The sequence below is a fragment of the Heptranchias perlo genome, chromosome 24 (assembly GCF_035084215.1).
Source record: "Heptranchias perlo isolate sHepPer1 chromosome 24, sHepPer1.hap1, whole genome shotgun sequence".
In the NCBI taxonomy this organism is placed as follows: domain Eukaryota; kingdom Metazoa; phylum Chordata; class Chondrichthyes; order Hexanchiformes; family Hexanchidae; genus Heptranchias; species Heptranchias perlo.
This window is the reverse complement of record NC_090348.1, coordinates 35,554,164-35,577,798: the sequence shown is the minus strand read 5'-3', so window position 1 is coordinate 35,577,798 and position 23,635 is coordinate 35,554,164. Positions and strand designations below refer to the sequence as shown.

General features: G+C 41.7%; 1 protein-coding gene across 1 annotated transcript in view; it reads left to right on the top strand.

The window, feature by feature from the left end:
- camk1da (calcium/calmodulin-dependent protein kinase 1Da) overlaps positions 1–23,635 on the top strand; it is a 354,041-nt gene that overhangs the window by 274,141 nt on the left and 56,265 nt on the right. Inside the window, exon 6 of the mRNA XM_068005083.1 lies at positions 20,724–20,799. Within this exon, the coding sequence (XP_067861184.1) occupies positions 20,724–20,799 (76 nt within the window). The remainder of the gene's footprint in view (positions 1–20,723; positions 20,800–23,635) is intronic.

Below are 23,635 nucleotides of genomic sequence, written 5' to 3'. Positions count from 1 at the left end.
CTAGTATCAATTGCCGTTTGCGGAAGAGAGTTTCAAACTTCTACCACCCTTTGTGTGTAGAAATGTTTTTGAATCTCACTCCTGAAAGGTCTGGCTCTAATTTTTAGACTGTGCCCTCTACTCCTAGAATCCCCAACCAGAGGAAATAGTTTCTCTCTATCCACCCTATCCATTCCCCTTAATATCTTATAAACTTTGATCAAATCAACCCTTAACCTTCTAAACTCTAGAGAATACAACCCCAATTTGTGTAATCTCTCCTCGTAACTTAACCTTTGAAGTCCGGGTATCATTCTAGTAAACCTACGCTGCACTCCCTCCAAGGCCAACATGTCCTTCCGAAGGTACGATGCCCAGAACTGCTCACAGTACTCCAGGTGCGGTCTAACCAGGGTTTTGTATAACTGCAGCATAACTTCTGCCCCCTTGTACTCCAGTCCTCTAGATATAAAGGCCAGCATTCCATTAGCCTTCTTGATTATTTTCTGCACCTGTTCATGACACTTCAATGATCTATGTACCTGAACCCCTAAGTCCCTTTGGACATCCACTGTTTTTAACTTTTTACCATTCAGAAAGTACCCTGTTCTATCCTTTTTTGATCCAAAGTGGATGACCTCACATTTGTCTACATTGAATTCCATTCACCTAATCTATCAATATCGCTTTGTAATTTTATGTTTTCATCTACACTGCTTACAATGCCACCAATCTTTGTGTCATCTGATACTGAAAAATTCCCTAATATTCCAGTAATAATACTATTCAGTTGTCATGAGGAGCGTTCTCCTTGTACTATTAATGTCATCAAAATATACCCATCAAATATTATGTCTACATTTATATAATCTATTAAAAATCTAACATCTGCATGCACATCCTGTCAACTTTTTCATTATAAATTCCAATATCCACATTTATAATGGGAAACACCTATGTAAACTGGTCACCTTGATTGCATGATCTGGCCACTGGGTTCCCACAACTCTCTCAAAATGTTTAATGAAAATGTTTTTTCATCCACTATTTTTTCCTCAGTAACTGAAATTTCCACTGTCCCGAATAAAGGTTTAACCAAAATTTTAAAAGTACATATTTCACAGTAACATGATTACATTTATCTACTTAATTACCTTTTGTGCCTTTTACTGCCTACATTAAAGTTTTTACTTGAGGGCCTCAGCCTCTCCCAAAAGTATTCCGCTTGGAGTTGATATTTTTGCTCAGAGTTGTGATGTTTTGAGCTGAATTTGGATTGTGCGTCTAAGTGTCCTTCAGTTCCCAGAATGCATCAGTAGTGTTCAGTCCACTGTAATGGGAATATTTTTTCTTTAGTTTCTAGCATTTTCAGCTCAAAAGTTTCTCAAAGTTATTTGAAGAAAAAGTGAAGTTTCAAAAGCTTTACTACATTCATTGTGTTTTAAAACAGAGCATGCATGCGAGAAAAAATGAGTGTTCAGATTATCGAGATTATCTAAAAGTAAAAGGAGGCTGAGATAGAGAGAGACAAACAGACGGACAGAGAGACAAGGGTCAGAGAGAGTGACCAGGGTCAGAAAGAGAGGGGTTGAGAGGGAGCAAGATGTAATGTTACTTCATGTAATGTTATTTCAATTTTCAAAAATGACACTGTTTGAATTATGAAGCCAACTAATTACCTCACTTGTGCTTTGTTAAGTTAGGAAAGATTAATGCTAATGGCTTATGCCTGTGAGACAGGGATTGCAATGTCCAAGGTCTATGAGACTGAGAGAAAGGCAGGCAGTTTCTTTCCTCATTCTAATTTGATTTCTTTTTGTTTAAAGTTGAATTTTGAAAGCAAACAAGTCCCTTTGAGGGAACCAGGAAAGGAGGGGAGGTGAGAAGGGAAACTGGTTGAGGGAGATGGAGCCACTGGTCTCTTACCATCTGCACCAGGGGAAATGAGTTGGAGTGGTGGCGTGGATGGAGGATTAAGGATGAGGTGGAGCAAAGGGGAGGAGAGGAAAAAGGGTTTGAGTGGGTGGTTCAAAGGGGAAGAGGTAGGGCTAAAGAGGAATTTTAGGAAGGGGAAATTGGTAATGGGAAGGTGAAGGGGTAGGCAACATGTTGAGAGATATGGGGTGAAGGGAAGCATGAGTGATTGGGAGTAAGGGATGGGAAAGCATCCATTGAGGGTTGCATTTTTCCCACAACCCCTATCCCGAAAGCAGCTTGCAGCCAATGCTGGCTCCTTTTCCACTACTGCCTAACTGAAAGGAAAAAAAAAAGACACAGAGAGAAGCAAAAAAAAAGTTGTGGGGAGAGAAGACAAAGAGAGACACAGTACAGCTGGGGGAGGGGGGAGGGAGACAGAGTGAAACAGCAACACAAAGACAGCAGAGACTAGTAAGTGAGAAATGATATTCCCCAATTTACTGGAAAAAATACTACAATGAGATTGACTAGTAATATATTAAAAATCTTATATCTGCACCCTCTTCCTGTCAGCTTTTTCCATTGTAAATTCCTAAGGAAACTGCTTATGTAAACATAATGCAGTAATTATATCCTCCTTCCAGTGAAAGCGCTGCAGTGCTGGGTGTAATTACGATGTGGAGATGCCGGTGATGGACTGGGGTTGACAATTGTAAACAATTTTACAACACCAAGTTATAGTCCAACAATTTTATTTGAAATTCACAAGCTTTCGGAGGCTTCCTCCTTCCTTGGGTGTAATTACAGCATGACAAGCTTACATAGGCAATTTCCATTATAAATATAGACAAAGGAATTTATAATGGAAATATAAAAATAAGGTCAGAATGCCTGACTTTACAATAGACACTGAATCACATCTGTATGCTCTGGTACAATTATCCGCCATCCTATATTTCCGTTTTGCCTGAAGACTACACTTGATTATTACTCCCCGTGTGCAACACCACAGATCAGGTAGTAAAGTGTTTAGAAATTTACTATAGTAGTCATGAGAGGAATTTGAGATAAACCGCTTAAATACTCACCAGTATCTCACAGCATAATTTCAGGGACCTTGTTCTTTTTTTCATCTCACCTCCTTCCTTTTTACTAGCGCTCTCTGACTAATGGAGCTGTGTGTTTGGATTTTATTGTCTTCTCAATGTCTGTTTGAGATGTCCTAATTTCTCATGGCAGAACTGTGCTTTGAGGTGTTATTGATTTGATTTTAGAATTTTTTTAATTGACAAGTCAATCTCCTAATGCTGCCAGTCCTATCTCTTGCCCCCCGTCTCCTGGTTAATTGGGGTGACATACAGCACGTGATAGTGAGCCTACTGCATCTGTCAGTGTGGGGAAAATGACCCAAAATCAGGTTTCAGGTGGGTGCGAACGCACACAGAGTCAGAATACACAGTCTGATTGATGCAAAGTGGCGAACTTAGTGATTTCTCTAAATGCATTTTTGTTATGGTAGATTGTTGGGATAGATTTGTGAGATTACCACTACCAAGCAGGCAAATTATAATCTGCAGTTCCTTTAAAACATAATGTAGAATTTATTTCAAGTCTGGGTTATTGTACCTTTGCACTACAAAACTATTTTCTTAAGAAATTTGATACAGGTTCTGTAATGTTCTCTTTCCAGCCCACTTTGCACCCCTACAGGAACGTCCTACCCCTAGCAGACAAAAGAGCCTCCAAAGTCCTCGGCAGTTACACTGGTGCCTTTGACCTCTGCTCCTGACCTCGCTGGAGTATCCGGGGTCAGGCCAGGGTTGACTAATTTGAGTATCCTCGGCGGGCAGCTGCACCACTATGGGAGTATCTTAAGCACCTGTTATAGGGGGAAGGGTGGGAAATATGGCACCAGATGGCCACTTGGGGGGCCGCTGCAGAGCATTCCCCCAGAAGTACAGGCAACCAAGCTGATCAGCCTCGTCTTGTAGACCATGACCCCAGCCTGGAAACAATTCCCTCCCCCCACCCACAGGCCCCACATCCCCCCCCATATAGCAACCTGTACATCAGGTTGTTCCCAGTGTCCAAATCACCACGTGGAACAGAGGCAGGAGGTGAGGAAACTTCTGGCATAGCAGAAGTCCTCCCTCGACTCTACCTCCTCCTACTTTATGGACCATGCTTGGGACAGGCTGAAGTTCTGCACACCTTAGGCCCATTCGGAACGTCCCCAGTCTCAGTATTCTGGGCACAGAGACCCAGTGTTTCTGGGTCCAGTTCGAATTATGCATTCGCCAGGCCTTTTCAGCCCACCTTCCACCTCTATCCCACCAATGAGCCCAAGGAACTTCGGGCCCCAATCTCTCAACCGTGAATTTATAAGCTTTAGCTTTATATCCTCCCCTTTGTCTTTCATGGTCTCCCACATCACATTCTCACTCAGCAGGGAGATAGGTGTCCTACTCCCAGGCCTCTGTCAATATGGCAGGAGTTGGCTGTTGGGAAATATGTCAGAGCAGCCCAAGATGATTTTATCTTCATTTTGTTTGTCTATCTCTATAAAAACAGGAAGTGATCACAGAATCATATGCAACAATTTTACATGTTTACAGACAAATGACACACCACAGACTAGATGTCCTTAAAGACTGGGTGTTTCCACTGATCTTTGTCTGCCACTGATCTTTTTTTTGCATCATACAAGATGTTTATTTTTGAAAAATAGTAAAGCAAGAAATAAATATTCTTTACAGAAACAAAATCACACCAGGTCACCATTTATAACATTCACTCTCTTTGCTTTGAATCCTTGCTGTCCAGCAACCCCAGGAGTGCAACTTATGTCTCCAGCAGAGTTGTGTCTGTCTTGAGTGAATCTTTAATTGATTGCCTTTCCTGCCCCCCCCCCCCCCATCTAAGCACCACTGTGTTGCCTAGGAGAAATGATATCTTGTCGTTAGCAATTTACACAACTGTCTTTGTCTAATCCTGAAAACCCTTCCAGTAATTACAGACTTTGAAAGGATGTGGATATCTACTAGGAATTTGAGAGGTGGGTGGAGTTCGGGCTATTTTCTGATTACAAGCTTTAGTCACGCTTATCGTCGTTCCCAAAGTGACTCTGTGCCTGTGCTAAATATGGCGTTCATGAAAGATCCCAGCTGCTGTGTTGAATTTATACTGTTGCAGTTTTGGTCAGTGTTTTTCTAAGGATAAAAGGACAAATTAACAAATCGGAGTTTATGCATAGAGTAACAAGGCCTCAGCTTTAATTTCACATCAGAAAGCCGTGAGGTAAAAGTTTAGTATGCCTCCTCCTCTTATGTCATAATAACAACCACCTTTAGAACATTGTCATGGTGAATAATTGCAGGTGTATCGTAAAATGTGACAAAATAATATATTCTCTCTGTATTACATGAAGTATAATTGGGAGTGAATTATGGACATTACATAATTAGGGCTTTCAGAAGGGGCTCAAATTTATGCTGTCTGTCAATCCAGTTCTAAAGCATTGGTGGCATACCACCAGGAATATGTAGGTGAAGCCTCCAAGAAGGAGATCAATAACATCATCATGCAGTATGACAGGACCTTGCTGGTTGCTGATCCTCGTCATTGTGAGGCCAAGAAATTTGGTGAACCTGGTGCCCGTACACGTTACCAGAAATCTTACCGTTAAATCTTTCTTTTTGATTGTGACAAGTAAATATTTAACTGTCAAAAAAAATACTTGACTGCTGCAATTTAACATGTGTTCTGAACTCCTCCCTTGTGCTACATGTGAAACACTTGAACCCACCTGTTCCACAGGTAGCAAGTTGGGATTCAGACCAAAGAAGGTACGTTAGATTTTACAGCTTCTATGGTAATTACTATCAGTGCCGTAGCATGAGTTGTTCTTTTTGCTGTTTTGATCCTTTGAATACTGAAGATCTTTGGAAGCTTCAAAATATTTTCGCTCTTAAATCTACTTCGTTATTTCTAGTTCAAGTTAGCCTTAACACCACTCGGTAACACAGGTCCTGAAATTTCTATGGGGCTCTGCCAGTCTCCCACCAGCACTCCAACAGGAGATCAGTGGAACTCCCAGTTGGGCTGGGTCTTCATCATTTCCAAGAGTTTCCTGGCAGTACCTCCATCAACCCTTCACCAGTCCAATGATTGTCAGGGGGTGGAGCAAGCAGCAAGGACTTTCTAAGCCTGGAATTTTTTTCAATTTGTCCATGGGATGTGGGCATCGCTGGCAAGGCCAGCATTTATTGCCCATCCCTAATTGCCCTTGAGAAGGTGGTGGTGAGCCGCCTTCTTGAACCGCTGCAGTCCGTGTGGTGAAGGTTCTCCCACAGTGCTGTTAGGAAGGGAGTTCCAGGATTTTGACCCAGCGACGATGAAGGAACAGCGATATATTTCCAAGTCGGGATGGTGTGTGACTTGGAGGGGAACATGCAGGTGGTGTTGTTCCCATGTGCCTGCTGCTCTTGTCCTACTAGGTGGTAGAGGTCGCGGATTTGGGAGGTGCTGTCGAAGAAGCCTTGGCGAGTTGTTGCAGCGCATCCTGTGGATGGTACACACTGCAGCCACAGTGCACCGGTGGTGGAGGGAGTGAATGTTTAGGGTGGTGGATGGGGTGCCAATCAAGCGGGCTGCTTTGTCCTGGATAGTGTCGAGCTTCTTGAGTGTTGTTAGAGCTGCACTCATCCAGGCAAATGGAGAGTATCCCATCACACTCCTGACTTGTGCCTTGTAGATGGTAGAAAGGCTTTGGGGAGTCAGGAGGTGAGTCACTTGCCGCAGAATACCCAGCCTCTGACCTGCTTTTGTAGCCACAGTATTTATGTGGCTGGTCCAGTTAAGTTTCTGGTCAATAGTGACCCCCAGGATGTTGATGGTGGGGGATTCGGCGAAGGTAATCCCGTTGAATGTGAAGGGGAGGTGGTTAGACTCTCTCTTGTTGGAGATGGTCATTGCCTGGCACTTTTCTGGCGCGAATGTTACTTGCCACTTATAAGCCCAAGCCTGGATGTTGTCCAGGTCTTGCTGCATGCGGGCACGGACTGCTTCATTATCTGAGGGGTTGCGAATGGAACTGAACACTGTGCAATCATCAGCAAACATCCCCATTTCTGACCTTATGATGGAGGGAAGGTCATTGATGAAACAGCTGAAGATGGTTGGACTTAGGACACTGCCCTGAGGAACTCCTGCAGCAATGTCCTGGGGCTGAGATGATTGGCCTCCAACAAGCACTCCCATCTTCCTTTGTGCTAGGTATGACTCCAGCCACTGGAGAGATTTCCCCCTGATTCCCATTGACTTCAATTTTACTTGGGCTCCTTGGTGCCACACTCAGTCAAATGCTGCCTTGATGTCATGGGCAGTCACTCTCACCTCACCTCTGGAATTCAGCTCTTTTGTCCATGTTTGGACAAGGCTGTAATGAGGTCTGGAGCCGAGTGGTCCTGGCGGAACCCAAACTGAGCATCGGTGAGCAGGTTATTGGTGAGTAAGTGCCGCTTGATAGCACTGTCGACAACACCTTCCATCACTTTGCTGATGATTGAGTGTAGACTGATGGGGCGGTAATTGGCCGGATTGGATTTGTCCTGCTTTTTGTGGACAGGACATACCTGGGCAATTTTGCACATTGTCGGGTAGATGCCAGTGTTGTAGCTATACTGGAACAGTTTGGCTAAAGGTGCGGCTAATTCTGGAGCACAACTCTTCAGCACTACAGCTGGTATGTTGTCGGGGCCCATAGCCTTTGCTGTATCCAGTGCACTCAGCCGTTTCTTGATATCATGTGGAGTGAATCGAATTGGCTGAAGATTGGCTTCTGTGATGGTGGGAATATCAGGAGGAGGCCGAGATGGATCATCCACTCGGCACTTTTAGCTGAAGATGGTTGCAAACGATTCAGCCTTGTCTTTTTTACTCATGTGCTGGACTCCGCCATCATTGAGGATGGGGATGTTTGCAGATCCTCCTCCTCCCGTTAGTTGTTTAATTGTCCACCACCATTCATGACTGGATGTGGCAGGACTGTAGAGTTTTGATCTGATCCGTTGGTTGTGAAATCGCTTAGCTCTGTCTTTAGCATGTTGCTTCCGCTGTGTAGCATGCATATAGTCCTGAGTTGTAGCTTCACCAGGTTGGCACTTCATTTTTAGGCACGCCTGGTGCTGCTCCTGGCATGCTCTTCTACACTCCTCATTGAACCAGGGTTGATCCCCTGGCTTGTTGGTAATGGTAGAGTGAAATATATGCCAGGCCATGAGGTTACAGATTGTGCTGGGATACAATTCTGCTGCTGCTGATAGCCCACAGCGCCTCATGGATGCCCAGCTTTGAGCTGCTAGGCCTGTTCTGAATCTATCCCATTTAGCACGGTGATAGTGCCACACAACATGTTGGATAGTGTCCTCAGTGCAAAGACGGGACTTCGTCTCCACGCGGACTGTGCGGTGGTCACTCCTATCAATACTGTCATGGACAGATGCTACAGGTAGATTGGTGAGGACAAGATCAAGTGAGTTTTTCCCTCGTGTTGGTTCGCTCACCACCTGCCGCAGGCCCAGTCTGGCACCCAAGTCCTTCAGGACCTGGCCAGCTCGGTCAGTAGTGGTGCTACTGAGCCACTCTTGGTGATGGACATTGAAGTCCCCACCCAGAGTACATTTTGTGCCCTTGCTACCCTCAGTGCTTCCTCCAAGTGGCACGGTAGTTCAAGCGGCCTGGATCCCTCAATAGTTCAAAGTTTTATTTTTAAAAATTTTGCCTACATGGGCCCCCTTACTGAAGGGGGCCAAGGAGATTGGGGGCAGAATGGTGGAGCCCGGGCAAGGCAAACATATTGTTTGTTGAGTTTCTGTGGGCATGGGGCCAGAGAAGTGCTCAAAGGGGCACTTGAGCTTGCCTGCTCCATGCTAATAAGGTGCCCTCCCATTGATCCCACAAACTCCAGCAGGATCAGTGCTGGAGGGCTCCAGCAGGCAGGATCCGAGGAATTTTTGGACCGTATTGTAGGAAATCATGAGTATCATTAATAGCAAACCTACAGGTTATTTTACAGCAAATACCCACAGGAGTGTTCATGCCTGTGTTTGCCCAGTGGCACTTAGCAGATGGGCAATGGCCTGCCACAACCTGCTGTAATCTTTGGGGTAGTGCTGAGTTCACTGTCCTATTAATTTGCTACATTTTGAAAGCTTTACAGAAACAGAGGTTTGATGACTTTAGCATGCACTCTGCACTGTTTTATGTTTAAGGGGGGGAAACAGAAAAAATGTAACCTGGAGGGGGGAGGAAGAATGCCCATAACCCAGATACATTACAAGTGAGTATACATTATGTGTAGGCATTTTTTAAGAAACAAAAATCTATGTTCTCTGTCAAAAATTACAGTATTTTTCTATCAAGATAATCCATGACATTTTGGGAGTCATTTGGAGCCACTGAATTAAATGAGACAGATACCTTAACCATGAAGCTTGGCTTATTTCCTTTGGTAAAGAGTGGAGTTCAAGGTGGTCTAATTGAAGTTCTCAAAATTACGAAGGGGATGAACGATACAATGAAGCATTCAAATACCATCACGGTCTCACCATGGTTTGTGGAGAAGGTAGAATTAATATGTTAGAATTGAGAAAAGTTGAAGAGATTTCTTTTGATTCAGATTTGCCCAGCTCAATCAGCCAGAGCAGTCTGTCTATTTAGCAGTAGTTCAGATCCTCTGTAGGTTTTTATAGCAGATATTAGGGCAGCGGCTATGCATGAAGAGCAGCTTCAGAATCAGGTTTTAGGTGGTGATAAAATTTTACAATCCTAGTTCTGCAACCCAGAAAGTTGCATTCCTGCATATTGTAATTGAAAACAACACACTTTGAACTCGAGCATCCTTTATGGCACATTCCCTGTGATAACCTCTAGAACTCGATAGTATTTATCAAAATAAGCAGCTGTTGCAGAGATTGAGGGGTAGCTTCAATGCTATAGCATTGGACTCTTCAAAGGAAAACCTGAATTTAAGTCCTTACTTTAACAGATACTTACATTTGTGTTTTCTCTTTCAACTGAAGGAGAATGGAAAAACTGGCCAGGAAAGAATTTCTCCCACAGAACTCAATTGCCCCTTCTGATTATTTGACTAAAAGTGTTATTGGCAGCTTCAGTAGATATAACGGCATGAGAAGGTATAGAACAAGGTATGTTCAGATGGCCATCCCTTCCAACAGACTATATGGAATTTCCAGTCTTTATTAACTCGACCTACTGAGGAAGATAAAATTTCTCCCTGACCAGGTAATCGGCAGACTCCAGAAAGTCCACACCACATTGCAATCTACATTATTCCAGTGTCCATTTAGCTCAATTGGTACCATTATCACCTTTTGAATCAGAGAGTTGTGGTTTTAAGCCTCACTCAAAGACTTGAGCACATAACTGACACTCCATTACAATATTGAGGGAATGCTCCAACGGTGGGAGTGATGTTCTTCAGGTGCGATGTTAAACTGAGTTCTCATCTACTGGTTTGGATAGATGATAAAGATCCTATGGCATTATTTTAAGAAGAACAGGGAGTTCCTCCAGTGTCATAACTGATGTTCCTTTCTCAGCCAGCATTCTTCCCTTTTGCTGTCTATGTCTACATGCACATTATATACGAAGCACTTTGAGATGGTCTCAGAGATGTCATGAAATGCTTTCTTCCTTCTGTGCATGGCAGGTTGTATTCCAGAAGCCATTTCCATGGATCCTGCAGCACAGAAACTATTGTGTTCTGATCATCTCTGACTATAAGCTTGACATCTCTCACCCTCCCAACTGAGGAAGATGCTGTGGATGAGGGGGGGTGGGGGGGAGATGCAAACTTTGGGGAGTGGGGGAACTGGGAAGAGTTTGAAAAAATTCCCAAATTGCAATTTATTTCCTGAAAGCAAAAGTTTATTAAATGGAAATTTAAAGTTTCATTGTTTTCATGAAAAAGTATTTAGCAATCTTGTTTTATTTGCTTTCAAATTATCTCGAGAGAATATCGAAGGCAAGACCCTAAACTTGTATCACAGGCCAAAGCTCACACAGTTTAGATTCATTCTGGGCATATACCAAGTACAGAGAAAAATCAGAAAGTGCTTCAGAAATGATCATTTATAAATGTCTTTTCATGAATTTTTGGAAATACGAATGCTCATTTTGATTAATATCTTCAGTCTTTATTAACGTCTATTTACAAGCAAAAAGATGTAGAAAATCATTTTTTTTAAAAAAAGAGCATTAGCTTCCCATTTTCTCAATCTCCCCACTTTGTTTTTATGTTGCACTCATCATTACTTGCTTGAGAGGACAAGCATTTGACTCTTGTATCAGTGCTGCTGCGTAACTAGTTACTTAGCAATGTATGGTCCTGGCTGATTTGTCTTGGGGGGGGCGGAATTTCTTCCATCCCTCTGGAGAAGCGTAGCCCTGATGGGCAGAGCAGATTGGCAACCCACTATGTGGGGTTATTGTGGGGCCTACCCCATACCCTTTGTGCACAGTATGGACCACACCATCAAGTCACCATGAAGAAGTCATTATGTAGCGAATAGAGCCTAACTATTTTTCTCCACTTGGCTGTTCCAATTGTGTACATAACAACTATGGGCCAAATTTCCATAACAATTATTTCAGCACGAAGAAGTAAGCTGAGACTGACTCTATTCCGTCACCATTTCAAGGAAGGAGTGATATTTAGGTTTTTATTTGAAGAAATTTTCTTTATGGTAGTTGCAAGTGGATGAAAAACAGGTTTAAGATCTGCAAATAATCAGTGGGTTAATGCAAAGCAATTGTACTAAGCCCGATCTAATTGTTACTATGTTGGGACTCGTTACAGTGGTGAATGCTCTAAATGACGTAAAGAGTAAAAATACAGAAAGTGGTTTCTCTTAGTTTGTCATAATCCTCCCAGTAATTGAGACTTGGTGATGAGAACCCAAGCAAGACAATAGACCAAAATGAGACCTTGGATCAAATTGGGATATTTGTTCTGACAATATTTAATCAGTATAGCTGATTCAAGGCTCAGACAGTATCATGGGATTTTGTAATTCAACGGTAAAGTGCATTGGGATTTATGGATTTAGGCTTCTAAAGTGATTCCATCAAAGTAATGAGACCTTAATGACACCCAAATTTCTTCTTACCTGAAGTCCTGAGGCAACAAACTTTAGGAAAATACAAGATAACACGCAACAGGAAAGCTCCATTTGGCCCGCCAAGCCCCTTCCTTCCACAGTCTATCCTATCATGGACTCAACTCCACCTACTTAATGTACTGAGGAGTAAGCAACAAAATTTTAGAATCTCTACACATCCCCATATCTCCAGCATTCAACCTTGGATGGTTGCCCTCCACAGCTGACATCCCCCTCCTGCTCCCACAGCAAAGGAACCAAGGTGTATTTGATCGTTTTAGTCATTATTTATCCCTATAAATGACAAATTTTGAGATTGTCTAGTTTAGATCCGTTTTACATTTCATGAAGTCGGAATGTTGGAACCAATAGACATTCTCTGTGAGCAGGTTGGTTATAGGGCTATCATCCTAGTAAGAATACTTGTATGTTATTTTACAGCGTTTATAAACAGCAGTATGTAGTGATGCATTTGGTAAATATTGCAACCTCATTGAGTCGCCAGATGTGTTTTCAGCTCAAATATTTGAGGTATCTTCCTGAGTACCCAGCATTGCCACACTCATGATTCTCAAAGGCATTCCTGACACAGCATCCAAGGTAACACTGAAATGGAATCACAGTGGTCAGAGAGTGCTCATTTGGATCTACTTTGGCACAATCTCAAGGCTCCTGCTTGAATGCTGCATCAAGATCATCTTTGAGAATTGTGAGTGTTGTTAACACTGAGTACCAAATGGTAATAGTTTGTGTTGCAGCAGAAATAGCATAATATCTGAATAAATACAATTCAATAGCAATACAATTCTTCATTTTCATCAAATACATGTATTGTATCACTCAGAATTATTGATGGACAGGTAGGAAAGGTTAGGGATATTTTTGGTACAAAATAGTCTTTGATCTCTGTCATTTTCTTTTTAATTGAGATGGTATCTCCTATATGCTTTTATAGTTGTTCAGTTACATCCCCTCCCATGCAGACCTGTCATTTGGGATCTTTGCTCACGACTTGAGCTGCACAAGTGATACGTTTTTTAAAGTGACCTGCTTGCTTTTGGGAGCAGCTCCATCCATCTCTATGAAAGGTAGCACTCTGGACTGGCATCAGACCGACCTGGAGATGTCCTGGTTCGGAAACCTTGGTACCAGATGGGTACTACTGATCCTTTCCTGTTGCTTTAAAGTTTACCCACAAGGAAGATGCACTTTTTTGACATCACATTGATCCTGCTTTGGAGAAAGGTTTCCACACCCATTAAATTGATTTATTGAACCTGGCTGAAACTGCTCCTATTCACCAACTAGTTGCATGAGAATCTCTGAAGCATTTTTATTTTTACTTTGGTTGCTATTAACATGTGTTGCTTGCAACCAGTTTCAATTGTGTTTCCATGAGGAAGTATAATTTTGTCCCATTAAGATTTGAACGTTGATGTCCTTATGGTTAGTTCTATCATCACCAGATTTAATATTTTGGAAATGGTATTACAAGATAACTTTCACCCAAGTACATTTAAAGCTACTTCACCATAGGCTCTTCACATTTACTTTTCAGAACCATTCTCTGCTGTAATACCTCTAAAGATTACCTCATTGCACCTCCAAATTTGATAATTGGAGTGAATGAGTTCTAAAAATGTGTATTCCTTTTTTTCATTATGATGCAAAATATACATAACTGCACAAAAGAAAATAGTGCAAACTTTGTAAGCATAGGGTGCATGTTAGTCAATGTAACTTCATAGTCACAAGCCCAGCTCTACAGTAGCTTTTAAAGTAGTAACTAATGAATGAATAAATGACATAGTAGAGAACAAAATCTGTATGAATGACAAAGGCAGAGACAGCCTCCGTCATTTAATTAGCATGGAAGATAACTGAATGACTAATTGGTGACTGTCAACGGGGAATGGGGAAAATGTAATTAATGGAAGGCACTGAATCTATGCTTCACATTGGAAACCCTTATCTCAGACATTGAAAGCAAGTAAGCTCAAATCAGCAGCAGCCGTGAGTATAATTTTTCTCCGTTTGTTAGTTTTAGCAAAAAAAGTAGACAATTATAAAGGAAGGAAAAGGCAGCTCTGGGATTTTAACAGCAGTTTTGTTTGGCAGACAGAGAGCTTGGTTATATTGCCGAGCCACTTCCAGGAAGCAGCCATTTAACTTTGTTACCATCAGTGCTTTGCCTCCTGGGGCAGCGAAGGTATGTTCTGCACATCCAGGTACTTGTACGTGCTTCATTTATGCCACTGAACTGCCTCTGATGTCAAGTGCCTTATAATTCAAATGGAGTAAGAGTTTTATTTGTTCAAAATTTGTCAGAGGAAGATCTGGTGTATCAACGACAACAACTTACGTTTATATAGCACCTTTAACGTAGCAAAACATCCCAAGGCGCTTCACAGGAGCGTTATCAAACAAAATTTGACACCAAGTCACATAAGGAGGTATTAGGACAGGTGAACAAAAGCTTGGTCAAAGAGGTAGGTTTTAAGGAGCGTCTTAAAGGAGGAGAGAGAGGTAGAGAGGCGGAGAGATTTAGGGAGGGAATTCTAGAGCTTAGGGCCTAGGCAGCTGAAGGCATGGCCACCAATGGTGGAACAATTAAAATCGGGGATGTGCAAGAGGCAAAAGTTGGAGGAACGCTGAGATCTCGGAGGGTTGTAAGGCTGGAGGAGCTTACAGAGATAGGAAGGGGCGAGGCCAGGGAGGGAATTGAAAACAAGGATGAAAATTTTAAAATCGAGGTGTTCCCAGACTAGGAGCCAATGTAGGTCAGCGAGCACTGGGGTGATGGGAGAATGGGACTTGGTGTGAGTTAAGATACAGGCAGCAGAGTTTTGGATGAAGCTTATGGCGGGTGGAAGATGGGAGGCCAGCCCGGAGAGCATTGGAATAGTCTGGTCTGGAGGTAACAAAGGGATGGATGAGGGTTTCAGCAGCAGATGAGCTGAGGCAGGATGGAGACGGGTGATGTTACAGAAGTGGAAGTAGACGGTCTTGGTGATGGAGCGGATATGTAGTCAGGTTGTGAACAGTCTGGTTCAGCCTCAGACAGTGGCCAGGGAGAGGGATGGAGTCGGTGGCTAGGGAACAGAGTTTGTGGCGGGGACCAAAGACAATGGCTTCGGTCTTCCCAATGTTTAGTGGGAAGAAATGTTTGTTCATCCAGTACTGGACGTCGGACAAGCAATGTGACAAATGAGGGACAGTGGAGGGGTCGAGGGAGGTGATTGTGAGGTAGAGCTGGGTGTCATCAGCGTACATGTGGAATCTAACGTTATGTTTTTGGATGATGTCGCTGAGGGGTAGCATGTAGATGAGAAATAGGAGGGGGCCAAGGATGGATCCTTGGGGGACTCCAGAGGTAACAGTGTGGGAGCAGGAAGAGACGCCATTGCAGGTGATTCTCTGGTATCTGCTAATGACTGGATATAGGGCTGCATTGCAGATGCCTGGGAGTATCAGGAACCTACTTTCTCAGATAGAGTGAGTTGTGCATCACAAGAAGTAATTGTTCTTGCTGCATTGAAGTCCAGGCTCATCACACCATCTCATACTGTGACCCATTCTTTCCCAGCATCTTATAACTCTCTCATTCTTCCATTTGCCATACAATCTATAAGCTTTCAGAACCCAAGCTTGGCATTACCTAACCATATTCCTTGATTTACCTCATCCTCTCTCCTCTTTTCAACCTCGGTGAGTCCTGCACTGTGAGCCTTAGCTCTTCACCAGGGTTTCTCAAAGAACATTGCATCTACCTAAAGGATGATGTGCTGCACAGTTGGCTTACTGGTGAGATGTAAAGCAGCAAAAATTCTCTCTGGCATTCAGTTTGAGAACAGCAAATGCACACCTGTGCTTCTCTTCCACTGCCTTCCCAGGACCACCTCTCCCTTCTATGACCTTAGAATTCAGCAGTGTTGAATATTTTTATCAGTTAGAAAGTCACACATGGTAATATTTTTCTCTGTCAAGTGGATGGTGTGCACTTTCTATGGGCAGGTGTGGCTCGGTCTGCAGCTCCTTCAGACAGCTGTGGTCTCCCTATTCTCTCTGTGAGGCCTGCTACAAAACCTTTGGAATGTTCACATTAATGAGTCTTATTAACAGGAAATGAAACAGATGCAGGAAAAAGTACAACAAATTCGGAAAGTAGCCGGTTCTATTTTTGACAAAGTGTGCCAAGATGTTTGTCTGCATCGAATTATCTCAACTGTCACTATCTATCACTAGTCACCCATCCGAATATCTCCTTCTTTGGCTCGGTGTCAATTTTTGTTTTATTATGCTCCTGTGATGCACCTTGGGACATTTCCTACGTTAAAGGTACTATATAAATGCAAGTTGTTGTATTTAGTCAACAGCTTCTGAAATAGTTTCAGATTACCCTAAATGTTGTTTGAATACTTTAAGTGTCATTATTTCTTAGCATTTTCTAATAAAGACAACGACTTACAATAATATTAGATATACTAGAATGGTGCATCTCTGAAAAACCCAGCAGAGTGTGCCATTTTTCAGTCAGATGCCCACTTTCTGCTGTCTTATTAGTTGGCTCTTCCTTTCACTTAATGGTAAAAATCAACAGCATTAACAGTTTTTTTTCAATTTTACTCCCTTTTTTAATTTGCTCTTGGGATGTGGGTTATGCTGGCAAGGCCACATTTATTGCCCATACTTAATACAGCGTGCTTTAAAAGTCAACCACATAGTGTGGGCCTGGAGTCACAGCTAGGGCAGACCTGAGTGATTGCCGTCTGAAGGATATTAGTGATCTAAATCAAAAGCAAAATACTGCGGATGCTGGAAATCTGAAATAAAAACAGAAAATGCTGGAAATACTCAGCAAGTCAGGCAGCATCTGTGGAGAAAGAAACAGAGTTAACGTTTCAGGTCGATGACCCTTTGTCAGAACTGGAAGAAGTTGAAGATTAAACAGTTTTATATTTTATAATAGTGATCTAGCTGGGTTGTTATAATGCAAAAGCTTTCATGGTCATTTTTTTCTGATTACCTGATATATTGAATTCAATTTCACAACTTGCTGTGGTGGGATTTGAACTCACAACTTCTGGGTTGCTCGTCCAGTACCGTAACCACTTTACTACCGTAACCCATAACCACAACACTACCAAGCCCCATACTATTCTCCTGTCCTGCCGTGAAGGTGTTGACTCATGCTGGGGTTTGGCTCCTGCATGTATATTGTAATTTTGTTTTTATGAGGTCTTATAGTTTGGATGAAGAAGAGCTCGCTGTTTAAAAATGTCATCTGAATCCCTCAGCAGCCTTGAACCACCTATCTATTATATCTTATCTATTGGCCATTCTGTGTATTATGTACCTATTCCTGCAATTTTATGTGATTTGATGAAGTTGGCACAGGAATGCATAAAGGACTTAGATTGGAACAGTTGCCGAGGTACTATGCAAGGGGAAGCTCTGAGGTCATGAAAGGCACTATATAAATACAATTTCTTTCTAAACTTTCTTTCTTTCCTTCAATATGGTTACCATCAAATGATTCAAATTCTAAGAAATGCAAATCTTCTCATCCGTGAATACATTGGCTTATTTATTTTGACTATAGCCTATATAAAATGGAAGTATTCCATTTTTCAGTGTTGTAAAGATACATTTAAATTATTCTTTCCATTTTAAACATAAATTTGGAAAAAAAAATTCTCCATTAGACAGGCATAACAACTCCATTGGTGATTTGCTTTGATCCTTGATATTAAAAAGTTATTAAAAACGTTTCTTTAAATTCAACAAGTTTTGTGTGCTGATTATTGCTGATTAAAGCCGATTTAAACTAATCAGTTTTATTGTGGATCGCTGATAAATATTGTAATATTTAGGGTCTTTCAAGCCTTGACAGCCCCAGACAACTTTGAAATGGTTGCACCAATGGTGTTCAACATCACGAGGAGTAGTACCAACCCTGACTTAAAAAAACAAAAGGGCAGAGAAACTTTTTCTCACTTTCTGAATAAGACTTAGGCCAACTATTGATCAGCTCCATGCAGACACACTTTCTTCATTGTATTTTGTGTTGAACTCTACAATACAGGCAGAGAGCTGGACGATGCTACAGTGCCACCATTGGGGGAAGGGTGTACATACACCGTGACAAGTTTACACAGACAGTTTCTATTATAAATGTGGACATTGGAATTTATAATGGAAAAAAATGACAGGAAGTGCATGCAGACATAAGATATTTAACCTATTACTAATCAATCTCCTATGGCATTGCACACAAGGATCAAAGACCATGTACAATTTTCAGGTGAAGTGAGGTTAGAGGGTGGGGGATAACTGGACCAAGGCATGCAGACCGAAATCAGTCCTCATTGAAAGTCATATGTTATGTCCTTATTTTTATATTTAAATCATAAGTTCCTAAGTCCACTTTTATAATAGAGACTGTCCATGTACACTTGTACTGTAATTGCACCATCCCATTAAGAGTGGCACAATAGCAAGGGCATAATTACAGGGTGATAAGTTTACATAGCCAGCTTCCATTATAAATGTGGATATAGGAATTTGTAATGGGAAAAGTGCACTTAATATAGATATATATTCAAATTCTGCCCTAATATGTGCTGCTTTTTATAATCAAATCTATATTTAAAAGATGGCATCTAACTAACTACACAATATTGAGCATAATATTTATTACAACATTGAAGTTTGTTGTCAAACAGAAAAGTTGAAGTTATAGAGAGATTGTAAGAAAGTGATCAGTATGTTAAATCAGCAACAGATGAGATAAAATAAACATTCAGCTAAGTCTGAAATACTCATTTCTACACTTGCTCTGACCAGAACCAATGTAAACTCTATCACTCTCGTATCCAGAACATCAAAAGTTTACCCACACTGAGTTGGCGATTTAGCTAAGTGCAAGGTTGTTTTTGCAACTATGTATTCCTTCTCAAAAATATGTTGTTCTTTGAGAGCGTTAAGCTAGTCCAAAGTAAACGTTTCACAGGCTGTGCTCCATAGTTTTTCACCTACAGCACTGAAGCCTGATTATTGTGACAGGCCCAATTTTGCAGCCAATCTATCAAAATGGAACTCGACAGCTACTTGGTACTGTGTAACTGAGAACACTGACCTATGATGGGTCACTGTCATTCGTTTAATGACTATTCTCCTAGGGCCAAGTAACTAGAGTTCATTTAAATGGTGAAAAAGGGCCATTGACATTAAAACTAAATTAATTTTTGATCATTGCACTGTCTAATGATGATTCCTGCAAATAACACACACCATATAATTTGTCCTTGATGACACAAGTAAAGCTCAGAGGCAGTAAAGTAGCTAATATTGTATAAAATGATGGACCAGAAAATAAGTTACAAATGAGAAATAGGATGAAATCCCTGACAGATGTATGATACGTTTTAGATTTTTTTAAATGACCAAGCTTTCTTTTGTCTGAGCAATGTTTTCTTCTATGATATTTAGAATTGCTGTCCTATAAACCAGTTCATATTGGCAAGAGAATTTATTGTTAATGTGATTATTCAGGAATAATAACACTGGGAAATGTTTTGATTGGCCCAGATTTTCCTCTTCAGCGAGAATCCCACTTGAACGGTGATGGGGCGAGATTTGTCCCATTCGTGGCACTGACGCTGACCCTGGTGGATTTGCTGGGCTCAACCCTATTTGCATATTTTTGGCAGACTCCCAGCAGGATTTTGAACACTCATCAGGCCTTCCCAAATTCAGGATTAGTGCCATGTAGAGCCAATGTTTTGTTCTACTTCTCACTCATAGGCATAGACACAACCACACAATATAGGGACATAGGAACAGGAGTAGTTCATTCAGCCCCTCAAGCCTGTTCCACCATTCAATTAGATCATGGGTGATACCCTCACCTAACAAAAATCTATCGATCTCAAACAAACATCACACACAGCCTGCAACCTGTTGTCATTGATTCCACACACATTTCATGGAGATGATTACATCACAAGTAATATGAATATAATATTCTCTTTACAAATGAATTTGCAGAAACAGTAGAAAATAGGAATGCACTTAACCTTTCACCCATAACAGGGCTCTTTGCATCCATTTCCTTTGCTTAACAGACTGTCCATTCAGTCCCTTGCTATGGAACTGTATCAATTGCTTTGTTGTTCAGTTGCCCCTATTTGCCAGGTACAAAACTGTGCTGTTATAAAAACGTGCTCAAGTTCACTGAAGACAGCCAAGATGGGTAGGTATGGTGAAGCTGTCATGGCTTTAGTGCCCAAATTTCATTATATTTGAGTATCTTTTGAAAATTGTTCCCTTTTAGAATTAAGAAATCTTTTATATTAAAAACATGAAGTGAATATTCAATCATTTTGAATTTTATGTTAAATTATTGTGTTGAATAGCAAAAGTTTTCTGATTCTCAACAATACTTTTTGAATGAAGACAACCCTGTTTTAGCTTTTGACGAAGCCTATGTGTAATGTATTTGGCGGCAAACATTCACCTATGAAATTTGTTTCTCCGATTTAATGGCTTTGAGGTATCGACGGGGGCTAACCGATAATTATTGACCATTGTTTCTGTTTCCTTTTTTTCACCCTGCTGTTAATTCTCATTGATTTTCTTTCACAGCTCCAGAAGTGCTTGCCCAGAAGCCCTACAGCAAAGCTGTTGACTGCTGGTCCATTGGAGTCATTTCTTATATTCTGTGAGTATACGTTCTCTTACAGAAGTGTAATGGTGTGAGCTCAGAGAACAGCCGATTCCAGTCACACGGGCCTGTGGTGTCTTTTGATGTGTTCTGTGATAGAGATAGACTGTGACAGGTGATATAAAAGTACAGGTATATTATTAAGTTTCTCAAGAGCTGCTGGTAAGTTTTCTGAACTTAGTGCATTCAAGCCATTAGTTTTCATGGATTCTTCATCAGTCAAAAATAATGTTGCTGACAGAAAACCATTATTGCTTCTAATCTGTACCACACAATCACAGATAATCCTAAATTAAATGACGAAGTTATTTGGAAGGCAAATCATTTTTGGCTTGTATTGCTAACATAATACAACATAAAACTATGAACTCTACATTTATACTGTACAAGGCCTAGGAATGTTGTGTCCAGTTTTACTCCCCACACATTGTGGGGATATTGAGGCCCTGAAGAAGGTACAGAAGATGGTGACTAAATTGATATCCAGTCTTGGGACTCTTAGTTATCAACATGGGCTCAAGGAGTTGGGAATATTTTCATTGGAGAAAAGTAGGCTTGGAGGAGTTATAACTGAGGTTTTTACAATGATGTAGGGATTAGATTCTGCCCAGCTAGATAGGTTATTTGGGATGGATAGGGACGGGACAAGTACCAGGCATGAGTATAAAATATGTAGGCAAATAGTTAGGTCAGATGGTAGAAAGTGTTTCTTTTCATAGAGTCATCACCCTGTGGAACAGAATACTAAAGTGCGTGGTGAGTACGGATTCCCTTTTTGAAGGACTCTATTATTGTGAACAATCTTCTCCTGTAATGGAGGGTAAAAGAGAACAGGACATAAGTTGTTTGTTAACAGCAGGGCAGTGTGTCTTCTTTTGAACATTCCTTCTTCCCAACAACTTCAGAAGAGGGCTGAGACTTCCACAGCTGAAGGGCTGGCATTTGGGGAGGTATCTTCATGCGTATCACTCTAAGATCTATGATCTAATTAGATCAGCCATGAGGCTTGAGGGATTGGATGGCCTACTCCTGTTCCTATGTTCCTAAGAGGGAGAGTTAATCTTAATGTTGAAATCTCTGCTGGTTATTGATGATGACGGAAGTGTGACATTTGATCCTTATATCACAGTGAGGCTCAACAAAGAGGGTGGCACTGGCATTTAAATACAGTTTACTTAACACACTTGCATTGAGTGCAGGGAAGGTTTATAGGTCACAGGTACCTTGCCTTTGCTTTTCTGATGAGGTTATTAAATTTCTTGCAACACTGTAGAGGAGTCCCCGGTATAACTAATGAAGCACTGACTGCCAATACTATCTCCATCCACATTGCCTTTGATGCCTGTCTCGACAGTCTCCTGCCCCCAACCACAGTGAGAGTGTAAACCATGAGCCATGTAGGCACGGCTTGTTTACAGCCTTCTGGAGTTCCTGGTTGCCTGGCAGGACCTGGCATAACCCTGGAGGCTGGCATGGTGAGTGGGTTGATGCGTACCGGCCTCCCGATGGGTGAAAGTGCACCCAGCTGGTGGGATCCAGGCCAGGGAAGCAGCGCAGACCCTAGACGAAAGGGGATTCTCTTTAAAGAATTTTTCTGATCAGCCCTTTGACCAACGGAGCTGATGGGGTCATGGTCATGATCAAATGGGGGTGGAGGGGGGTAGAGTCAATGGGGGCGCTGGGCAGGCACTGGATATTCTGGTCACACGGGGCAGCTGGATGCCAGAGGAATGCCCCCAGTGGTGCTTGCACCTGCCTGCTTCATGCAAATGAGATGCAAACTCCAGCCCTGGTGGGTGTGATGCTGGCATCCCAAAGAATTTTGAGGTCACTGGCTTTTACAGAGCATGTTCCCTGGCACTGCTTATCTGGCATTTCTTAACGAGTGAGAGTGTATGAGGACATCCACAAGCTGCTGCTTAAGTGCCTTTGGGCATCAAGTAATTCACTGAAACAAACACCTAACTAAAATGAACATAATTAGTCCCACCAAGTAAAGCTACAGTTTGTGTTTAGAGGAAACATGAATTTACTGGTCTTATGTATACAAAAAATAAACCAGCGCCTAATTTCTGACCGTCTTTAATTATACATTGACTGATTAAAAATATTAGTAGTTTCAATTTGTTATGTGCGGGTTGGATATAGAAAGCATAATTAATTCTCTCATCCTGTTGAATTAACAGGGTCTCCAGATGGTTTATAACCCAGAGTTTTTTCTTAGATAATCAAATTTAGGAACATAGCCACAGGGTGTAATTAAAATGTAGAGTAAAGCTGAAATCTGCATTTTAACAACATTAGGACACTTCCTGCCATAAAATGACATTATAAAGTTGGGCTAGTAGATTTGTTAATATTGAGCATTCATTCATTAATGAAACACCCGATATTACATCAGTCAGAAGACACTAAGAATTGGAATTTTGTCACATTCAGCCAATGGTATAATTTATTTTTTGACCATTAATAGTATTTTGTCATCGCAGACATTAACCTGGATTTCTCAATGCAGTGCAATTTTCGTTTTTTTGTTTCAATATTAACATTTCACTAACAACATGTTAGTGCAGTAGCTTGGTTTTTTTTTATTTGTTCATGGGATGTGGGCGTCGCTGGCAAGGCCAGCATTTATTGCCCTTCCCTAATTGCCCTCGAGAAGTTGGTGGTGAGCCGCCTTCTTGAACTGCTGCAGTCCGTGTGGTGAAGGTTCTCCCACAGTGCTGTTAGGTAGGTAGTTCCAGGATTTTGACCCAACGACGATGAAGGAACGACGATATATTTTCAAGTCGGGATGGTGTGTGACTTGGAGGGGAACGTGCAGGTGGTGGTG